The 21,714-nt window shown below is 39.6% G+C and overlaps 3 protein-coding genes and 1 non-coding gene across 6 annotated transcripts; 2 read left to right on the top strand and 2 right to left on the bottom strand.

Annotated features, from left to right (window-relative positions):
• Positions 1–1,116: 1,116 nt before the first annotated feature.
• ndufb4 (NADH:ubiquinone oxidoreductase subunit B4) lies at positions 1,117–3,724 on the bottom strand. Its single transcript, XM_061249244.1, has 3 exons — positions 3,501–3,724; positions 2,176–2,319; positions 1,117–1,231 (listed from the first exon to the last, which is right to left on the bottom strand). The coding sequence occupies exons 1-3, from the start codon at positions 3,675–3,677 to the stop codon at positions 1,169–1,171; spliced, it is 384 nt and encodes a 127-aa protein (XP_061105228.1). The 5' UTR covers positions 3,678–3,724; the 3' UTR covers positions 1,117–1,168.
• A 1,882-nt stretch (positions 3,725–5,606) lies between these two features.
• On the top strand, positions 5,607–12,029 carry ccdc82 (coiled-coil domain containing 82). The gene is made up of 7 exons (XM_061248440.1): positions 5,607–6,628; positions 7,553–7,754; positions 8,133–8,225; positions 8,729–8,853; positions 9,831–10,001; positions 10,230–10,427; positions 10,763–12,029. Exons 1-7 carry the CDS (start codon positions 6,095–6,097, stop codon positions 10,826–10,828), a joined length of 1,389 nt encoding a protein of 462 aa, XP_061104424.1. The 5' UTR covers positions 5,607–6,094; the 3' UTR covers positions 10,829–12,029.
• A 1,615-nt stretch (positions 12,030–13,644) lies between these two features.
• On the top strand, positions 13,645–13,716 carry trnac-gca (transfer RNA cysteine (anticodon GCA)). The gene has a single exon. It is a non-coding gene; the product is annotated as a tRNA-Cys (tRNA).
• Positions 13,717–14,913: 1,197 nt separating this feature from the next.
• poglut3 (protein O-glucosyltransferase 3) lies at positions 14,914–19,592 on the bottom strand. 3 transcript variants are annotated; one of them, XM_061249095.1, is made up of 9 exons: positions 19,292–19,592; positions 18,571–18,768; positions 17,351–17,634; positions 16,848–17,064; positions 16,568–16,764; positions 16,239–16,433; positions 16,020–16,124; positions 15,718–15,880; positions 14,914–15,492 (listed from the first exon to the last, which is right to left on the bottom strand). In XM_061249095.1, exons 1-8 carry the CDS (start codon positions 19,530–19,532, stop codon positions 15,737–15,739), a joined length of 1,581 nt encoding a protein of 526 aa, XP_061105079.1. In that variant the 5' UTR covers positions 19,533–19,592; the 3' UTR covers positions 14,914–15,492; positions 15,718–15,736. The 3 variants fall into 3 exon arrangements, 2 of the variants coding, with proteins under 2 accessions (XP_061105079.1, XP_061105078.1); XR_009709189.1 differs by having other exon boundaries at positions 14,918–14,966; positions 15,333–15,880; XM_061249094.1 differs by having other exon boundaries at positions 14,914–15,880.
• Positions 19,593–21,714: the final 2,122 nt, after the last annotated feature.

The raw sequence follows: 21,714 nt of genomic DNA, 5'->3' as shown, positions 1-21,714 counted from the left end.
GGGTATACATTTACTCTATATACCCTTATCTGTGAAAGATACAGATGACATTTTTTTTTTTTTTGACAAATGAATAGGATGATGAAACCAAAAAAATATGAGCAAGAAAATTTTAATATAATTGAAAAAAGCCCCGGACCTGAAAAACTGATCAAATCGAACGATTTTTACATTTAGATTTCTTGACTGAAATGAATAGGAAATAGGTCTAACATGATGAAAAATGAGCAAGAAAATAAAAAACAAATTTTTGTTATGTCTCACCGTAAATCAAGAAAAATTATACGCCCTGGACCTGAGAAAGTGACTCAAAAGACTGATTTTAAAATTTAGATTTTTTTTTACTGAAATGAATAGGAAATGAAACCCAACATGATGAAACCCCCAAAAAATATGAGCATCAAAATGAAATAAAATTTAAAAAATGATTAAAAATTTTTTTTGAATGGAACAGAAATTCTTAAAATCAGAACATTCTGGGCTGCATTGCCATTTGCATATTTTAAGTAGCCTGCAGCTGAATTGAAAACACATGCGATAAATAGGCAGTAGTCATGCAGTTGCTGGTGGCCTTGTCACTCACGGTTATTAAAACAATTTAAATAAAAATAATAATAAACTAAGCTGAAGAAGTGTGGATGCATTAGGTAATATTCAGTTACAATTCAGTGTTGTCATGCAATGCACTGCTTTCATTTTACAGAAAATGTAGGCCAATGTTAACTGTAAACGAAGCGATAACAATAGTTGGCAGCTTTAAATTGTTAATATACAATTAATGTTTCATTCTGACGGAAGAAATTGACTGAATTCTGAATGAATTGCTTAATTGTGTTGCCAATCGACAGACAGGTAAAATTGCTACAAACATATAAACGATTGCATGGATAGGCTTAATCAAACTTAAAATCAATGTGGCTAATTTTACATTTCATCTCAATGGAAGAAGACAATCTTCTCCAATAATCTAACTAAGTGTATGTTTTAATGATATAAATTGAATCTAAAAATTGAAAACCTAGGGTGATGGCAAGTAATTTGGGACATCAGGTAAAATGGGACATGTAAGCTTTCAGGCACTGTGCTCTTTAAATATTAGAATGACAATACACAAGGTTTTCAGCAATAATGACATTTATTTATACAGTTTTCCATTCAGTTATAAGTATCAATAGGAAAGCTGGAATTTGCGATCATATTTCCCTGCTTTAATCAACTCTTCCTTCTTGTCCTGGAGGTAAAAATGAGAGGAGGTTAGAACTCCTTGTTATAGCATTAAACCTCTTAACAATCAATTTCAGTTGGCAGCAGTACATTTTTGGCCAGAGAATTAGAATAAGATGCCAATATAGCAACATTGGGCCTTATGCAAGAACATTTTTGTATTCTTATCATAAATTTGTGTTACTTTTTTCGAACGAAGGGCCACATTGGATTCAACAAACGCACCTAACTTCAGACAACTGTCCTAAATGAAGATGTCCGTTATAATACAGTACTGTGGGTGGGTTCCATCAGATGGATAGCCCGTAGGATTAACCGTTGGCGGACGGTTGATAACGTTTTTTCCATAAACAGTCGTCTAAAATACGTTTCTGAAAACAATTGAGGCAAGAAATCTGTACGAAAGGTTCTTGCATGAGGCCCATTGATTCTTAAAATAAGGTTAATATGACCAGTGTTCATATCTTTGAGCTATAACATTTAGATTGAAGACAAAACTGATGAGATTGCTTTTTCTATGTGGTACCATAACTAAGGACTTCTGTTATAAGCTGTGTTAAGAAGTAGAACCAAGCACACTGATATTATGCAAAGAAAAAAATGGCTGTAATGTATTAATACATCATCCTTACACAAATTGGCTTAGTTAATTTATCTCAATGCACTCCATTTGAAATAGGTTAGCTTGTGTAAATAAAGTCCTCCAGGACGGATACTCCTCTTTAATTGCAGGTTGCACTGTATTCAAACATCTTAAGCTCATACATTCAAACATTTAATGATATTTGTGCATTTCAATTGGTCAACTACTTTACATATTTTTTTACCTACCCTATCTTTGCGTGATGCTGACACAATCTTCGTTATAACTGCACAAACGTTCACCACGTACATATTCACTGAAAACATTAAGGTAGAGCCATTGTGAATTACAAATGATATAGCACTCACCCTGTCCGTCTTGAAAACGAAGTACCAGAAGAACAAGGGCACAACCCCAAAGAGTGCTCCCATTAATGAGGTCTTCGCTGTCGGCCGAAAGTTAGCGTAGACATTGGAGCGTGCATACGTCCAGCGTGTTAGAGCTGGGTCTTCCTGAAAGCAAACCAAGAAAGAGATTTAACCTGCATAAAGTGTTTTAATGCATAATGCTGAAAATCCACGCATTTCCAAAACGTAATAATAAACATTTCCGCCTTTAAATACATGATACTTTTGTTTGATAGCACATACGTTGTCTGCATAACTTAGGCATCCAAGTTGCTGACTATGCATCAGTTGAAAGAAAGGAAGGAAAGGAACACTTATAGTGATTCCAACCTGCAATACTTCCAGCTTTGATTTTTAAATTTAACAATTTAAAGCTGCCAACTATCGTTATCGCTTCGTTTAGTTAATATTGGCCTACATTTTCTGTAAAATGAAAGCAGTGCATTGCATGACAACACTGAATTGTAACTGAATATTACCTAATGCATCCACACTTCTTTAGCTTAGTTTATTATTATTTTTATTTAAATTGCTTTGATTTTTGTGTATAATTCTTTCCGTTTTCATAATAACGTGGTATGAGTAATTTCAGCACAGTCAGATGGTAATGATATTCCCCTGTGACAGTGTGGTGGAGAAGCTGTTGAAAACGAAAGATTATTAACCTGGCAGGTTTATAAAAAGCTCTGCTGTATAACAGAGTGAAACTGTAGCAGGCGTGTTTCAGGTACTGTTCAGAACATCGTAAAAAGGTTTTCGAAACACAGGGAAGCTGTGCAGTTATTTACCGTTTTCTCCATAAGTATTGCTACAATTTGCTTCAATCAAAGTGTTTAGGGTCTGAAAATTCTGAACACAGTGAGCTACTTAACGTTAGCTAGAGGAGAGACCATAAACATGCATGCCAAGCCGTTTTCACCCAAGACGGAAGAAGGCAATGTTAAAACAAGTTGGCATAGCCTAGACCTAACTTGCTTACAGCTAGCTAACATTATTGACGTTAGCTAGCCAAATGCTATCTACAAAATATTTCAAGGTCATGTCAGGAACTGCAACTTAATTCTTTATTCACATAAACCGCATACTAGTTATATTGTGAAACTAAAGAAGTAAACGTACACGATTTGTTGCAGGTAATACAACGGTAACGATAGTGGCAGCAACAACAACAAAAATGTGTTAGCCTAGCAATGAGAAGGACTGAGGCAGGTTGCTAATGACGCCAGTTAACAGTAGCTAGCTATCCCACTCGCTAACGTTAGCTCCCTGCCCTTCTATTCGCTTACGATTAATTCTTTCCGGTGAGGATTGTTAAGCTGCAGCTGGTACTGTCTCTTGAGTTGCGCTTTAAGTGACGCCCGTGCCTCCTCGGATCGTCTATAAACCTGCGAGAGGTTGAAATATTCCGCTGGATCCAATGTTTTTGGTCGAGTGGCCAAGGGCGCCTCCTTATAGTCCGCCATGTTGGCAGATATTGCTCCCTCGTCTTCTTCTTTTGGAGTTTAACAACGATTGGTTAAGAAAATAAGAGGTGCATTACCGCCACCTACTGAGCCAGAATATGAACCTACTCGACTCTAAATTATACTGGCTAAACAATTTCGCTCCTTGTATTTAATTGATATATGCATTATTATTACTCTCCTCTCGCTACTGTCAAATATGAAGGTAGGTCATTGACGTTTTGTAGATATATTGCTGCCAGTGGTCCAGGGACACTAATTTAGATCAATGGCACAATGACTTCAACAACAACATTGTGGCAGTCATAGATGAGACTTAGTCATAGATAGACTTAACTTAACTTTCTTTCTTTTCCTATAAGACTCACAGCTGTTATCTTTGCCATGAGTGTTTGCACAAAGCATGCCAATAATAATAGTGAAACATGTTTTTTGCGGAAATAAATGTTTTACCCATGTTGGAAAATAAAGTTTTTGTCAATAACTATTATTTATTTAGTTTACAGTATTTTTCTCATGACCCATTTTTATCCCCTAAAATGGGGGGACTGTATATCGGCAGTATTAAAAGCAAAAGTAAAAATATATATTTTTTAGAGGTATTCAAAAGTTCATGTCATTAAAAAGAGACTAAAACCATGAATCTTTTCATAATAATATAACGGTGCTAAGCCCTGCTTTCAACAATATACGGTAAAATTAATGAATAAGTACATTGTCCTCTTAGATGGGCTAGTTCAGGCCATAAATGAATGAATGTCCATGTGCGCTATATAGTTTACTAAATAGTGAATTCGGACAGCAGACTTCGTTTTTTGCAATCGAACTGCGTCGTTAACAGCCGGTTTTTAAAAACACTACTTCAGAGATATTAAACCACCATTTTTCTCTTGCAATGCCGAATCAAGATACAGCTCACGGCGTTCAATTTGTAATTAACATTTTTCTTTTTCAAAAAAGTATATATTTATAAAATGCTACATTACCTTGCCTTATTTCATGTGTGGGACATGTAAAAGAACACATTTTCACAGAGTAAACATATACAACACATCCCCCCTAGGTATACATATTTATATCCGAAAATTGAACAATTATTGATCTGTTCCACCCAGTGCCTCACTCGACTATGCCTTTGATTTGCCCCTCTACTCGCCGTATAGTGGCTCCGGTAAAGGTATAGTGTTTCCAGCTGGATTGCATCCTTCCAACGGGACACTGTTTGTTATTTCCCCTTTCTTATTTTAGAAGGCGATCCTTGGAGGAGACCTCTATGTTGGGGGTTGGCGAGGCAGACAGGACCGTCGGTCTGGAGTGTTTGTTTCGTTCCCACTCCCCATTCTACACTCTATCTCCCTATCCTTGACCATGTCACGACCTGACCCTAGACCGGGTCGTAAAACACGAGTTTAGATTAATGCTGTTGGCGCTTTTTAGTCCATAGACTGGCTGTAACCTACTCGTTCGTTACAAATAACGTTCATGACATTAACTATAAAACATTATAGCGTTTTACCTATAACTAACACTTATATACTGGGCGAACAGGGTTTTGGATTATTGCTACAGTTGCTATATTAGGTTATATTAGGGTAGTTGTGCTATTATGTTAAATGGAAATGTATTTTTCAACAACGTGACAAAACCCTTAAAACGTCTTGGTATGGTTTCTGTGTTGAACGATGTTTTCTCCCAAAGGTGAACAACATTTTGCAACAGGCTTTGAAGTACGTTTGAGGTGTGTCGGGGGTGTACGTCAACCCAAATCAATAATGACGTAGACCTATGCTTTAGAGGCCATAGAACGCTTCTCACAGGCCATAGGATCTAATTGTACTGTCAGTACGTCCGCCCAAGGTTTGCAACAGAATGTTCAACGCGCCACCGTTTCTGTTTAAAAAAACGTTTTGCTACGTCGGGGCTGAACGTGCCCCAGGTTTGTGGATAAAAAAGTTAGGGGAAATGCGGGTCGCAAAGCATTGTGGTTCGTATCCACCTTTCTAGTGACCACGGTTGTTCACTAGATTTTACGGTGCAGTGGGATATTTATGATAACCAATTTGATTTTTGACGTCCAATCTAGTTTACTACTTAGCGAATGGTGAGCCATTTCGCCTGTATGTCATCACCGTTAATCTTTATGCTTTCGTTTTTGATGTGCGGTCGTCCTTGTGGGCTTCCGTAAGTTTTGAATCTCACGTGATTTTCTGACGGCCATGTCTAGTACAGAAGAGCAGTGTGGAAAGCAGAACGGGATGCGAAATTGTGACCGCAGAAGGTGATAGGCTCAATTTCATATAAATTGAAATACAGGCACATCCATTTGATTTAAATTTGGATGCAGTTCCTGTATTGTGTTCAGTAGCAAACTATTTTTACGACGTGTGTAGTTGGCTACTTCGACGTCAAATGCAGACATGAATAAAATACTGACGCGGCGACGTTCAAAGGCCATTAATGTGTCCCGAGTCAATTGGAGGAAGACTCGCGTCTCCATTGCATCGTGCCTAGACGATAGCGAATCTGGAACCAGTACTCCCACTACGAGCTCAGAGAGTGAATTTGAGAATGATCCAAGTGATGAAGACGATCAGCTGGAAATTGCACAGGACCACAAAGCCAACAGAGAAGGGAGCGATGCCGAGGAGATGTGCGCGGTGTCACGGTCACGGCGAAAGAGGTCTTCCACTACCATTCTCACTGAAAGTTCCAGTGACTCTGACAGCGACGTGGGGGGACAACCAGTCAGAAAATTGTTGCCTAAAAAACGCCAGAACCTCCACATTTCCGACTCGGACACAGAGGCTGCTGCAAAACAGGATGCGGAAAAGAAGGCTGCTGAGGCTAAAGAGGCAGCTGCAAAGAGGAGAGAGAGGCGGAACAAACTAGTGGAACTGTCCAAGAGGAGAGGGCCCCGTACTACGTCAAGCTCCAGACGCAAAACTTTGGAGGTATATTAAATATTATGTTAGCTATTTCGGTTTTATCGCCATCGTATTGTGTTCATGATCATTTGGAAACTGAGAGAAACATCATATGGAGTTTTTATTATACAAATTTACCTAAATTTATATTAACCGGTGTGTGAAAAATACTATTCACACTGTGTGTATCACACATTGTCATTACATTACATTATTGGCATTTGACAGACGCTCTTATCCAGCAAAGTTACTCACCAGAGACCCTAGAGGAAAGTACAGTTTCATGTGCTAAGATAACAACAAAGATGAGGACTAAGACGAATAATCCATTGCCAGAAGAAATCTGGCAATGGATTATATCTAAAACTATTTTAGCACAATGCAATAGCATGATAAACACTTACATCAGAACAATAAACAGCTTACATAGCCAGACGAAACTAGCAAAAATATCCTACCAAACAAGTTACACAAGTAATGATACTATTGAGAACTGAAAAACTACCAATCAGTTAAAAGATTACAGGGACGTAGGGAGAGGTTGTCAGAGTCTCTGCTGTTCTGACCTCCACCGGGAGGTTGTTCCACCGCTGTGGAGCCAGAACAGGCACTAGTCGTGACCAGGTGGTGAAAGTGCGGAGAAGGGGAGGCACCTGGTGTCCTGTGGTGGCTGTACGAAGACGTCTGGCGTGTAGGGTCTGATGATCTTTTGGAGGTAAGCTGGGGCTGACTCCTTAACTGCTGGGAAAGGTAGCACCGATGTTTTGAATTTGTTGCGAACCATTACAGGCAGCCAGCAGAGGGAAGTAAACAGGGGGGTGATGTTGGAGTGTCTGGGAAGGTTGAAGACCAGACAAGCTGCTGCATTCTGGATGAGTTGGAGGGGTTTGATGGCGCATTAAAATGCTCTGCAATTATTGACCTTGTGTATTTGTGGATTGTTATTCCTAGGAATCAAGTGAGGGAGAAGGCTGTAGCAATGATGAGAAGGAAGAGGATTCCTCATATCGCGTAGTACACAGCAGTGAAGAGGAAGATGAAGATGAGGACAGTCTTAAAGACTTTATTGTGGAGAGTGATGACCAGGAAGGGAGGGGTGGTTCTTCAGTGCAGGAGACAGAAGGATCATTGCTCTCTCATCATCTTCCTCAGTGTGAGCTATGGCACCCTCAATACCTACACACTAGAGCAATACGGGCACTACAGAAATTATACCCAGACACAATGCAAAATAGGGAGAAAAAGACATTACTTTCACACTACACAAGCCACCAAACCTGCCGCATTAAAAAAAATAAAAATCTTACATTCTGAGAGGGATATACAGATGGTTCATTCTTACAGATTGTACCACCCATTTACAGTAACTGGAACTAGCCATCTTGTTTGGATGTTTATGGAAGAATAATGTCACTGTATGTCATGGGAAATATGTCAAAACAACAGGAACATGATGGCTGTTCTCTATTTGTGTGTATACATATTTGAAAGGCCAGAGGTTATACCCATTTGTTTGTGTCTCTGTCCACAGTTGTCACTGGGTCCATGCTCACACATTTCCAGGTGGTGACAAAAGCCCTTCTCATCAATGCTCTGGATAAGACATTTCTCAAGTCTTTGTATGGTGAGACCAATTTACTGTTTTTACATGTACAGTAAGCTGTACAGTTACATGTACAGAAGCGTTGTGGCAAACGTATACCCATATTGAGTGAGCATATTTATGCTGCAGTTTTTTCCGCAAATGAATTAAGAGCTTTGAGTGAAATAAAACACACACACACATAACTAAGGCAAGTAGGAAACATACCTGTATTCATTTTGATTTGGTATTAAAAAATGGCATAAATATACTTGTAAATTTAATCAGCTGTCCTCTCACTAAGGAGAAGGGGGAGTTATAGTAATGTTTGTATTGGTGTTTTAATATGCCATTTAATTGTTATTTAACTAATATAAATAATTTAATAAATGGCATGATCTCTGAAGAGTTTTTCCTTTAGCAAAGCAGACAACGTCTGTAATTCTTTGTTCATATTGTGAAGTCCAACAGGTTAAAATATAAAGGGTATGCTGCTGTCAGTGACTATTGTTCATCTTTTGATAAACGCATAATTTCATCACCAGATGGCAAAAGGAAAAAGAGGTATGCCTTGGAGATGAAGGACTCTCTTTACCACCTGGATCAGCGCTCTGTTCTCCCGCGACTGGAGAACCTAAAACAGAGAAGCCGTTGGAGCGACAGGTACAAGGTGAGTTGATTCCATTTCAGAAAACTGCATATGCAGTAGTTCACTCCATTCCAAACAGAAACATCCCCATTGAACCCACACTGGAGAAAGTTTTGCCACCCTCTTTCACAGGAAGTTTGTTGAAATTGACTATTTTTTGAAGATCCAACACAACAGTCAACCCTCTCCAAGCAACCCAACCCCTCTTTCTATTCAGTACTCCTACCTTCATCTGCCTTCTCTCCTTTTACAGCCTGTTCTTACCAACGCGCAACAGTGAGAAAGCAAAACATTTCCATTAAATGTCCATAAACATTGGATATTTAATGGCAAACAATGACTTGCAGCAGGGGAAGTGGAGTCAGTATACAGTGATACATTTCCCCCTGATGTTTGTTTCTATATGTCTTTCACAGAGCACTGCCAACCAATCAGAAAGAATGCATGCTGTAGACATTTTTAAAAACTATCTTGCGTTCATTCCTGTCTCTTTTCCAAGCCATTGTGGACCTGTGTTCATACAAGTTTGTACAGTAGCTATCAATCCTGCTTCATACAGTAGCTGCTTGCATTCATTGAATAGATACCAACATAGCTAGTTATGTCATACATACATTGGCTCACACACTAGTGCCACCAAACCATATTTTTGAGAACTCCTCTAACAGGTGTCTCCCAGGGCTTAGTCCTTGGAATCCTCTTCTTTTCTCTATATCTAGTCTCTCTATACCTTGGTCATTATCATTCTTTTGCTGTTGATGCCGTCCCTCTGGTACATTGGTCTTGCTTGGCTTCGCTAAAACTGTGATTCTCTGGTTTCCAAATAAGTCATCCTCCTTGCTGGACCTATCCTTCACTCTTTAATCTTAGATGGCACCACAGGTAACTGTGATGAATGATAATTGGGTTTTGTATGGTAGCTAGTAGCTGTGATGTAAACCAGAACTGAAATTGTTTATGGTATGGTTCTGACCAGTTTATGTATATTTCACTTATAGGAACGTGTAGAGTGTTACCCAAAAGTGCGGGTCATTGCGACAGGGGTGCGGGGGCAATCCTGCCAGGCCTGTGAACTTCACAGGAATTGCCGTTTTTCAGTGCGTCTCTCCGGACAGCTCTATGACAGCAGGACCCTGCAACAAGATGAGTTCATGCCTGATGACACACAGGTACAAAAGAGGGACCGGCAAAATGTTGTGTTCTGTATAGATTCATATTTAGGCAAGTACTAATAGTATTAATGTAATCTTTGTATTACATAGAGAGATTGAATACTTTATGGCTTCTGTCACATTTTAAAAAGGATGAAAATAAACTCATCTCATTTTCATCTAGTGTCAGTGGACCTTTGGTGTTTGGTCTCTTGAGTTACCGAATGTCGTGCGCTGCCACTGCAGGCCTTTCAGGTGGGAGCGGTCTGCGCCAGCCGCACTGAGGTGTACCACCAGCTCAAGCATTTCAAGTACCACCTGTTCTGCAGCTGCCAGGCAGTGCTGAAGGGGGAGGAGGACATGCAGAAAGAGGCGGAGGAGCCAGTGAAGGACACTGTCAGCAGGGTGTTAACCAAGCTACAAACCAGTGGCTGGATAACTCAGGTATGTCCTCCCTTCCTTCCTGCATTTCACTTCCTCCCCATGCTCAGACTGTTGTTGATAACCTTGTGATTAAAGATTTATTAATTTTTTTTCTCCATCTCCATCCTGAAAATTCAATTAGCCTGAAAGCTGGAAAGATCTTGAATCCTAAGCTTTCTTTCAGGTGGCATGTAAGATAATTCAGTTCTATATTTTTGCTTACAGGATCAACATTAATTTTGACTTAATTTATCTTCATCATATTATTAAAATGTATACTTGCATCACTCGCATGGTCTGAAAAGTGCAGTTTATCAAGCTAATACAAATGTAAATTATTGTTCTCTGTCTGTCAGCAATATGAAAAGTTCCAGGGCTATCTGAATGATGCAGATTACTTCCAAGAGGAAAAGCTTGACTGAAGATCCAACTTAACCCAAGACTAAACCCAAGTTCACTTTTTTTCCCCCACCATATCCTATATAAAATTGAGAAAATTGTATCATACCCATTTAAAAATGGATGTGTGAATGAACCTGGGAAGGTGTGCAGTGCATGCAGCACACATATTTGCACATTTCTTTATATTAACTTTTCATGATGCTTCTTGTTGATGCCACCATTTCTGTTTTGTAAAAATATTGGTTTCCAACTGTATTGGAAGTTTATTTCCATTACTCATTTCCTAATTAAAATGTATTTAGTTTTACCTTCACTGTCCCAAAGATAGTGTAAATGGGGCAGGTAGTGTATTTGTATGCACTTTATAGAGTCATTTTTAGATCTGATTCATTGATATATACATTTTGCAGTAAGTTCTGTAACTGCCTAAATAAACCATGCACAGCATGCAATTCCAGCCCCTGGAGAAAGTTTTAAGTGCTTTTGCAGAAACTTTTTGGTCTAATCCCTGTAAAAATGGTTGATTTTGGCAAAGATATACCTTCATTCTACTGATGGCAAATGCAGTTTAATACAAGCCAGATCCTTAAAGTGACTAAAGGTAAATGGCTGTAAACTACATTGAATACTGTTATTATGGTATGTATTAATGAGCAAAATTTAGAGATTAGAATGTTCTTAGTAACATTAGGATCTTTGTGGCAATTGTCATGTCTAGCTAGCTAGGCAATGCATTTGTTTCTTATGTTTTCTTAAATGTTCACGCAAGAACCATTTTTATATTCTTATTGTGAATTTCTCTTACTTTTTTACAAATCTGTTCGTACAAGTAGTTCTTGCATGAGGTCCCTTGAGCTGTATTTTAACAATGCCATTCATTGAAGTAAGTTTTGATGAATGTAATGACATAGAATATCAATATTTAATTACATCTCCATTAAATTTGATGGCTGCATTGACTAGATTTTTGATGTGTTGATGTAATTGTTTGATATATTCTACCAAGCTTTTACTGCTGCCTCTTTCAGATTATGTGTTTGCTGGGGTTTCAGGCTTCAGATTCCTTTAGAGCAAATAAAAAGCATTATCAATGGGGCGTAAATCTGACAACTGATTGGATTATATAAAATCAACATTTTCTTCCTGATATGCCACTTTAGTTAAGTTTGTTGTATGTTTTGCGATGTTATCTTGCTGCATAATAAACCTCTATCCAATGAATTTGGTGGCATTTCTCTGAATATTGGTGGACAATATATTTCTGTATGCTTCAGCTGATGTAAAATGTTTCTTTTATTTCACAAAAATATTAAAATGGACAGTGCATAATGAGTCGCCCAAGGACGAGGACATTTAGCAGACACTTTTATCCAGGGTTACGTACAGTAATGTGCAAATCATAACCAGGGACAAGTGCGCTGAAAGCTCTTGAGGGGGAAGTATGGTGGAGTGATCACATAGATAGAAACTTGAACCCTTGTTCAATAATCAGATGAACGACCAAGTAGCAATACCACAGGGAGAGGTCGGTTTGAAGGAGTGGAGTAGTGGTAGGAAGGCAGCAGAGTGAGAGGCTTCCAGGAGGATCAGCAGGGTGCCATCCTCAGGGAATGAGCTGAGTAGGGTGTCCACAGCTCATCGAGGAAACTTACCAGGGGCCCCTGGAGGGCGATAAACGATAACAATGTGGAGGTTAATGGGGTTGGCGATTGAGACAGAGTGGTATTCGCTAGTGGAGAAAATAGTGCCCTCCATAACATTTAGGACAAAGGCTTTAATTTACTCATTTGCCAAAAGAGATTTGTAATAAACAAATGTGGTTAAAGTGCGCATTGTCAGATTTTAATAAAAGGGAATTTTTACACATTTTGGTTTCACCATGTAGAAATTACAGCAGGATTCATACATATATATTTATGCCCCCATTTCAGGGCACCATAACGTTTGGGACACAGCAATGTTAAGAATGTGCAATAATAACTTTGCAGTTCATGGACATCACCAGCTGCTGGGTGTCTTCTCTGGTGATGCTCTGCCAGGCCTGTATTGCAGCCATCTTTGGCTCATGCTTGTTTTGGGGGCTAGTCCCCTTAAATTCTCTCTTCAGCACATGACAGGCATACTCAATTGGGTTGAGATCAAGTGATTGAAAAACTCCTTTGTTGCTTTAGCAGAATGTTTGGCATCATTGTATTGCTGTAGAATGAAGCCAATGAGTTTTGAGGCATTCGCTTGAATTTGAGCAGATGAGATACATCCATACACTTCAGTATTCATGGTGCTACTACCATCAGCAGTTATATCATCCAGTACCTTAGGCAGCCATACATGCCCAGGCCATAACACCCCCACCACTGTGCTTCACAGATGCGGTGGCATGCTTTGGTAATACAATACAGGAACACACACCATTCAGTCAACTTTGTTTTAGTACTCATGACGTTCCCTGGAGGTGAAATCTGATATTACTCCAATGTCTACCGGCTGTAGTTTATCACTAGGCCTATCATGCTGCCTATCCTATGCTTCTACCAAAATGTGCGCTTTCGTTGCCGATAAGTCTACAGAGATGGGTCCAGCCACACAGACAATTGATCAGTTACGCCTTGATCTGTTAAATTAGCTAAATGTTGTTTTGCTGTGGAATTTGACTTTAATTCGACATTATCAACGCAATAGCTGTACGGCGCTCTAGATAACTCATAAATAATAATCTTTTGGATTTTGTCAGTTGGTGAAGTTGGACGAGTATATCTAAAAACCGCAAGGAAATAACGACTAAAACGTAGTCGCGGTGCCATGGTTTTATATACCCATATTGTAAGGCTGCAACAACGGGGGTATAGCTCAGTGGTAGAGCATTTGACTGCAGATCAAGAGGTCCCCGGTTCAAATCCGGGTGCCCCCTCTTTTGCAACACAAAAAATACTACTTATTCCTTGAATATGTACATGAACATAAACATTTGGAAAATGTCTGTAACGCGAAAGTTTGTTGAAGGATATGATGAAATATTCGATACAGTGTGCCATTTCCCAATGAAATATGATCATTATTCTACATTTTGCCAAGAGAGGGAGCCCTTGAGCAGAGTATGGTCCTGAATGAAATCAGTTGGTATATTTGTTAGGCTACATAATATCTGAACATTTTTTGATTTCCTTTCAGTCAGCACACATGGTGAGTAGACCCTTTAGTTACTGTAATACTGACTTAAATGAAGCACTTACTACCTGCAGAAATACCGTGGACACTGGTCCTTCCTGGATTTGATGACTGCTTTGTTGACAGCTGTATTAGTGGTATTATGTTGTGTGGGAATTTTAAAAAGTATGGTGACAAATGCTTGTACAAAAAAAAGAATCTTTTTCCAACTTTAATCAAATCTGCAACACTTTTTTAATTGTATACAACGTTCAAGGAAACTATTTTTAAAGAACTTCAAGCTATCATTTTAGAGCTCAAGGAGACCATAAATATTAAAGCCATATATTAAAGATTTGATAAGGTGCACTAAGCCTTATTGTCAGCATTTCAGTGAACTGATAATGAGCCATACTGGGATTTACTGAACTTAGTGTGCCCTAGTAACAATCATCTTGGTTGTGCAGTATCCTTCACATTTTCATCATACCCATTTATTGTCAAGTTCCCCATTTACCTCTAGTTATTACAGCATCTGCAATTGAATATGCATAGACAGAAAAAAGACTGCAAAATAGATTTATTGTAACAACATTTCTTTTTTTTAAATGACAAAGTATATGTTTGTAAAATAAATATTGCAATTACAAAATATTCAGGTAATGGGAATCCAATAGAAAGATACTTGTGTTGTGTCTAAACATTTGGATATTACACTAAATACAAGTGAAACACATCCAGGGGTCTTTACAGCATGAAATATTTCTAAAAGCAGCTATTCAATTACTTTCAATTACAATGACATCAAATACAAGAATTTACATAAGGGCAGAATGTGGCATAATGGTGATCTTAGCTTTTTAATTAGGACTGTGCACTTTTGATTCGAGTGAATTCCAGGTTATGGAATCATTCCATCAATGAATGCTGGATTATTAAACAATAATAATGTTTATTGTTTATTCCATGTTTACATCCAAACACTGGATTTAAGGATGGCAGCAATATTCTTATCTGTGTGTTAAGAGAAACATAATTACACAATTGGAAATTCATTCTTACTTAAACCGATTTTGCTATAACAAATCAATCAGGCCAGAATCTTTAAAATACATAAAATACTGTTTATGCTAGTTGAAATACTGAAAAAGTAAACATCCAAAATACAGTTCCAAAAAAAAAAAAAAAGCACATACACACCAAAATACACACAAGAAGAAATGGTCAGATAAACCCTGAGAATTTAGTCATTCTTGCATCGCTGCATACAAGACAACATCAACTCACACAGGCCACCTTGGTGTACCACAGGTTTTGGGTTTGAAGAGAAAACTATACGGAATAAAGGTACAGGTGAAGCTCTGTAATAAAGGCACTTACATTTCATAATGCTGCCAATCTTTACCCATCAAATTCCCTCATTATCCCGCATTTGCAGGGAAATGGGTGTTTCTTGGTGAATTTAGTTTTGGGGGAAGGGGTGGTTGCGCCCAGGACATTTGTGAAGTCAGCTAGCATTTCATCCTCATAAAGCCATGGCCTATGAAGAAAAATTGGCTTACCATTAAGAGTTCTCATTCTAGGAGATTATCACAGGAACTTTGTCTGAAGCAGCTGAAGTAAAGTTTGCCTTCAGACACAAAGCCTACAAGTAGCTGGACACTCTCTAACCTTTTAACAAAAACACTACAAGTTGTACTCCCGATATAAACCGATCACAGGCTCCAAACATTGTAGGTCTTCTGTAACACAGTTGTTTGCCCACCACATTCTCCATGGTTGTGTTAGAGCTCATCCTTCCCTGAAGCAGGCCCATCCCCATTTGCTTCCCGCTCACACCTGCAGAGGGCAGTGTGGTCTGATGGCTGGGGAACTAGCTCCATCTCCTGATGCACTGTGGGTCGGCTGGCTTGGCGCTCTGCGTACATCTGCAGCAGGAAAGAGGCTTATTCAATGTTGAAAGTCATGAGCTGCACTCTACACTTCTCATAACCTTTTATCATGTCCTACCTTGTATTCTTATGTCATTAGAAGTGAAAATGTGGTTGTTGGTTGCGAGTACAGTACCTGCAGCACAGTGTAGTAGTAACAATACAGCCTGCTGGGCTGCAGTAGCTCTCTAGCCAGTATCTGCCCTGCTCTGGCTATTTTCTGTGCCTCTGCATCATTTTTCTGTGAACAGCAAAACAGCAGACAAATACACAATTTCACAGTTAGTTACACTGACAGACGGCAGATCAGCAATGAGATCTTTATAGACTATTGAGAACATGTGGTCTGCCTCACCTTGGCCCACTTGATCTTGTCAATGAGGTCAAACAGACTCCTCTGCACAGGTACATAATGTTTTCCTGACTGCAACTGTGTGTAGAAGTGCTCATAATAAGGAGAGGCCTGTTTGAGAACAAGGCTGTCTCCCAACATCAGGTAAGGAAACCTGTATGCTGCCACAGTACCATCCACATTCACCTGGTATTTGTACTAGAGAGAGAGAAAGGGAGAGCAAGAGTCTTGGTTAACTCATGTTCTCAGTTTAATGCTGAGGTCTTCAATACAGTACGCTACTGCAGATGGCCTCAGAGTTAATGATCAGACATAGGTTTGGGCTGTTTCACCTTGAAGAAGTTGAAGAAGCCAGTGAGTGGTGCCTTTCCCAGCTCCTTTTCCTTCTCCCGGAAGAAGAAGTATCCAGTGATTCCAGCATCTAGCAGCTCCGGGTTCTCCCTGGACAGAGTGACCAGGTGAAGGCGCTCCTCACGACTATCCCTTCCACGGAAAAAAGCCTGCTCTGTCTTGTTAACCCAAGGGGGGCCTGGGACACACAGGGTATCAGCAAATGAGAGCCTGCACATTATGAACAGAAAAGAACAGGCTAGCGCCCTCTGTTTCTCTCACCTGTGTTCCCCTGGACAGAAAGCAGGTCATTGGACACACCCCTCATGGTCTCCAGAGTGGAATGGGTGATATCATAGGTTGGCAGGATGATGTCACGTGTGTCTGCAGAGCCACACCAAGAGATGATTGGCAGAGGCCCAGGGGTATCGTTGACCTTCCGTGCCTCCATTGGCCAGTCTCCCACATTGATGTAAAACTCCACGTCAGGCAACCGCACCTTGTGGGCAGTGTAGGGAAAGAGAAAATTAAGACCTGGTTTCACAACACTACAGAAATAAGGCCGAACCTAAAGAACACCGACCGGCTCACATCACAATGTTTAGCACATTATATACCATGACTATTAGCATACTGTAGACTGACCACCAAGAACCAACAGAGATGTGGTTGGAAGTTAAACTTGGGGAAAAAAAAATTCTGACATCAAATGAATGCTGTGAACATTAAAGACATATGTGCTCAGCCAGCACTGTTCACTGCCCTTAAATATGCCTCAGACTCACCTTCCTGGACAAAGAGAGCAGCATCTCATCTGAGAACATCTTGAAGTCTGTGTATTTACCCAGGGCACGGCGGTAGACTTTGTTGTTGAAGATAGTATAGTGGATGAGGCCTCCTCTCTGGGTGAAGCGATGCGGGACCTCTTTTAGAAGGCGCTGTAAGTCTATGATGGGAAAGCTGCTGAAGTCCTTCAGGATCTGAGGCTCTTGGGCAGGGCAAGCCAGGTTGCCCAGCCAGACAGGAGGGTCGGCCTCTGGGCAATCACAGTACTCATGGTACACTGGACCTTTGGAGGAGTAATAGATGTAACTGATCTATACCGTCGATAGCACTACAGCAGATGGCACTGCTACGTACCATAGGTATCATTGCAGAAAGAAGAGGCAGGAAGTTACAGTGACCAATGCAGAAATCAAAAATTGTGTTAGAGATAACACCAGCACCCGTCTTAAGTGACTGAGACGTAAGCTACTTGCCTCTTGAGTCTGCTTTGGGAGGCAGGTTAAACACCACTTCCTTCCTACGGTTTGCTCCAGTAACCTACCCATTTTCTATGCTAGATAATTTAGCTTGTTTTTTGTTAACTTTTTGTTTTTTGAACCACAATTGGTCAAATGAAAACAACACAGTCTAAAGCCTACTTCATGCATAAGAGATTATTCCCCGCTGCCACAGCGCTGTCTAGCCCAAATTTGCTGTTGATGTCATGCCCACCCTAAATTTGATTAAGTAGAGAAACATCCCCACTTTTCTCAGTTCTGTCTCAATGTTTTCACCAATTATGCAGCAAAGCAAATTCATGTCTTGAGCTGAAGAGCTTACTTTTTAGTTTAGTTTACTAAAAATGAAGTTATTTACACTGACAATTGAGTTGACATGCAATGATAAGTGTCATGTGCAACTAGACAAACAGAAAGACAAAACAGACAATAATAACCCCAACCTGGCTACTTTTGAGCTGTGGCTGACTACTTCAGAACTTCCTGCGCTCCTCACCAATTAAATGATGCACAAAGCGAGCCCTCAACTGTGAGATCCCTTTAAAAACACTTTTTTATTACCCTCATACACATTTCAGACCAAATGTAGGAACCTTTCTTTTCAGCTGAATGACAATAGCGCAGGGTGATGAACAAAGCAGTTGAGCTTCTGCAAGGTGTTCTAACTAGATAGGGCTACTGAAAGATGTAATGCCAGCTTTTATTGGCTGCAGTGGTTTTACCTGGTAGGATATAGGGAGAATGGCCAACGGGCTTATCCTCACAAAACACTTCCACCTTCAGCCCATTGGAAGCACTGCCATACAGCCGGTATCTCATGAGAAAGGAGCCATCAGCACGGTCGAGGGGCTGTGGAACATGGATGCGGATGTGCTCTCCGGGAGACAGCGAGGAAATCCGCACCCGAAATGAATCTTTACCTGGATCATAACCGTAAATACTTGAACCACAAACTGGGGACAACTGGTAGCTGTGACACAACCTCCCACCTCAAAATATTTACCAAGAAGAGCCAGAACAGCCCATCAAACCTGGAATGGCGCTTATTTCAGGAATAATAATAAGAGCAGTACACGTTTTGGCAGAACAATTCGTTGATTTGTGAAAGCCATTTTGATTTGTGTAGCCAAGTAATTCATTTTAAATTCATTCTAATTATAGCCTAAGAATTAGAACAAGAGAGGCAAAAAATAACTTACATTTAGCTTTGTTCTGCTGTGCTTTTAACACGTTATTAAGAAACCAATACTTGGGCTATCAACAAGAGTAGTTGCATATATTCAATATATATATAATAGTCGTTCAAAGTTCCAATACGCATTGGTTCCTTTTTATGCGAATTTCATTTGTTTGCATAGTTGTGGCTACCTACCTATCTATCAACTCAACACTACATCTAGTTTCCCCTGGGGAAAGTCGATATACAGAAATGAAGTCGTTTACCTGGAGTCTTTGTGAAGTTTATTCCCGCGGAGTTCACTGCCTGAATGTAAAAGTATCGAACGGGCAATACAACTTCGGGGTCGAGTCCCGGACCCCATACAACACATTTCTCAGGGCTAAGTTTGTGCGACTCGCAAAAAGTAGATTTTTTGCACAGCACTAGAACCAGGACGAGGCAGAAACGAATAGGTAAGGCACTTATTGTTTTAAATATGCTTGGACAGTCATATTTTGGAATCATATTATCTTGGGTGATAACACACAACAAGCAATGACTGCTAAGTGTAACTTGGCAATTACATCCCTGTTTCACGAAAAAAACGAAGGAGGGGAATGGGTCAACTTTCGATTTGGCCGAGTATGATTGGATGCCAAACGAACCAATGTTTAAGAAGGACATTTTGAGACCATAGTTGTTGGAGGTTTGATGTTACTGAAAAATAAATGACATTAAGCGTTTTAATTAACTGTAACTGTGTAATAACTGTTCTTAAAAATCACGATGTATATCCATTCGCATTGAACTTAGTTTACAGGGTGTAGCATGAAAAAAATGTCGACGTATATTAAGAGAGGAAACGCTATAGTTCCGCGTTGGAAATGGTACAAACAGTTAACAGTGCTGTCAGCTCCGGATAATTCATATATTGTCCACGGTTGAAACTAGCTTTAGCTGTTGGCAAAAGTTAAAACTGTAGCTTTAACTTTTGCCGTAAAAACCAAATGGGGACAAAAAAACTGTTAAACACAGGAACAATTAAACATACCACTTAGTACTGTAATGGTAATACATTTAATAAAAAACATATGGAATGGTTGCAAACTTGCCAGGAAGAGGACACAAGTGAATATTAGCCCCACAGAGAGTAATGAACGTGGCGAGAGGCCATAAGTAACCCAGGGATTGCACTTTAAGAATTGCAGAGATTGATGGTACCATAGAAAAACCATAAAATGGCACCTCCGTACCAAATTTTGGACCATTCTTCCATACAGAACTGCTTCAGTTCAGCCATATTTTTAGGATGTCTGGTGCGTATGGCTCTTTTGAGGTCATTCCACAGCATTACTATTGGGTTAATCTCTCTTTTTTTTATTATTATTTTTTTATTCCTGCCCCCACCCCCCATTGAGAAATGGGTACCACAAGAAAAAATAAAACTTAAATTTACACATCAGGAAATATAGGTAGCCTCATGGTTAATGGGGTGTAGCTGCTTCACACAACAGAAATACGGCAATGAAAAGGGAAAACTTTGGAATGACATTGCATAAAAAATGTATATGTTCTTATACGTAGACCTATAATAAAATGAACAGTAGGCTAGAGGATGTAAAAAAACAGCATGATGTTAGGCAGAGTAAAAAAAAAAAAACTTTACAAGGGTAAAATATACAGGTGGTGGGCCAAATAAGGAAAGAATATTAACACCGATAGAACAACAGGTGGAAAAAACCCTGCAAAATGATAAAGTTGTTAGGGGTGCAGAAGGAATAGACACAAATTAATTTAAAAGGTATTCACCATTGATTATTCACAGTTATAAAAATCCTCACACAAAGAACGGAGTCACAATTAATGTGTGCTTTAGTAAATCAGACAGCAAACTTAATTTGCCTAATTGAAATAATATCCACCCTGTATTAGCACCTTAGGTCCAGGTATACATATGCACAAACATATTTACCTATGCATCAACAGGAAAGTCACAGAGTGACCCAATCCCCGCAAATTACATCCTAATAGTGACTTTGACCCATTGCGGCCATTTAGTAAATCCCATGTAGATATTGCAACCTTATTGTGACTGTTTATATGTCTGAAAAGCAGTCACAGTCGTTTAGCAAATCTGGCCCTGAATGTTGAAGATAGTGTGCATGTGCCTTCTGAGCCTCTGGATTGTTTTGCAAATGCGTTACAGTCAGAGTAACACTGTCTGCTGAGGCATGGGACTTCCTTTTAGTGTGATGTGTATGTCATGAAAACAACAGTAATTTAGAAATTCCCCCAGGTTAGAAACCTCTGTGGTGGTGAGATGGGCTGTTCCTCACGGGGAAAGGTGCCAGCTGAGTGGCACTGATAGATTTTAGGTTTTTGCAGTGCAATTACCAGTGGAGGACTATTGCTTGGGAAGAGTGGGGAACAGTAAATCAGGAATGGCGGGGAGATATCGGTATTTATCCTATTTCTTAGCCTCCTCATTAAGAGTAGTGTGCCACTGGGGGTCATACCAAGGGTGCCATCTTCAGATTTGTGACTTAATATAGTTTCTCCCCTTGTAACACTATAATTGGTGGTATATTCTGTTCGAAAGTCATTGATTATAGACTCTGCCATTGTGTCACTAAATGTAAGCTCTCTTATTGGGTGAGAAAATCTGATTTTAGAAACTGTTTGTAATTCATTAACAGCAGGTGCTCTC

The sequence above is a fragment of the Conger conger genome, chromosome 7, assembly GCF_963514075.1.
Source record: "Conger conger chromosome 7, fConCon1.1, whole genome shotgun sequence".
NCBI classification, from domain to species: Eukaryota; Metazoa; Chordata; class Actinopteri; order Anguilliformes; family Congridae; genus Conger; species Conger conger.
This window is presented reverse-complemented; position numbering and strand designations above follow the sequence as displayed.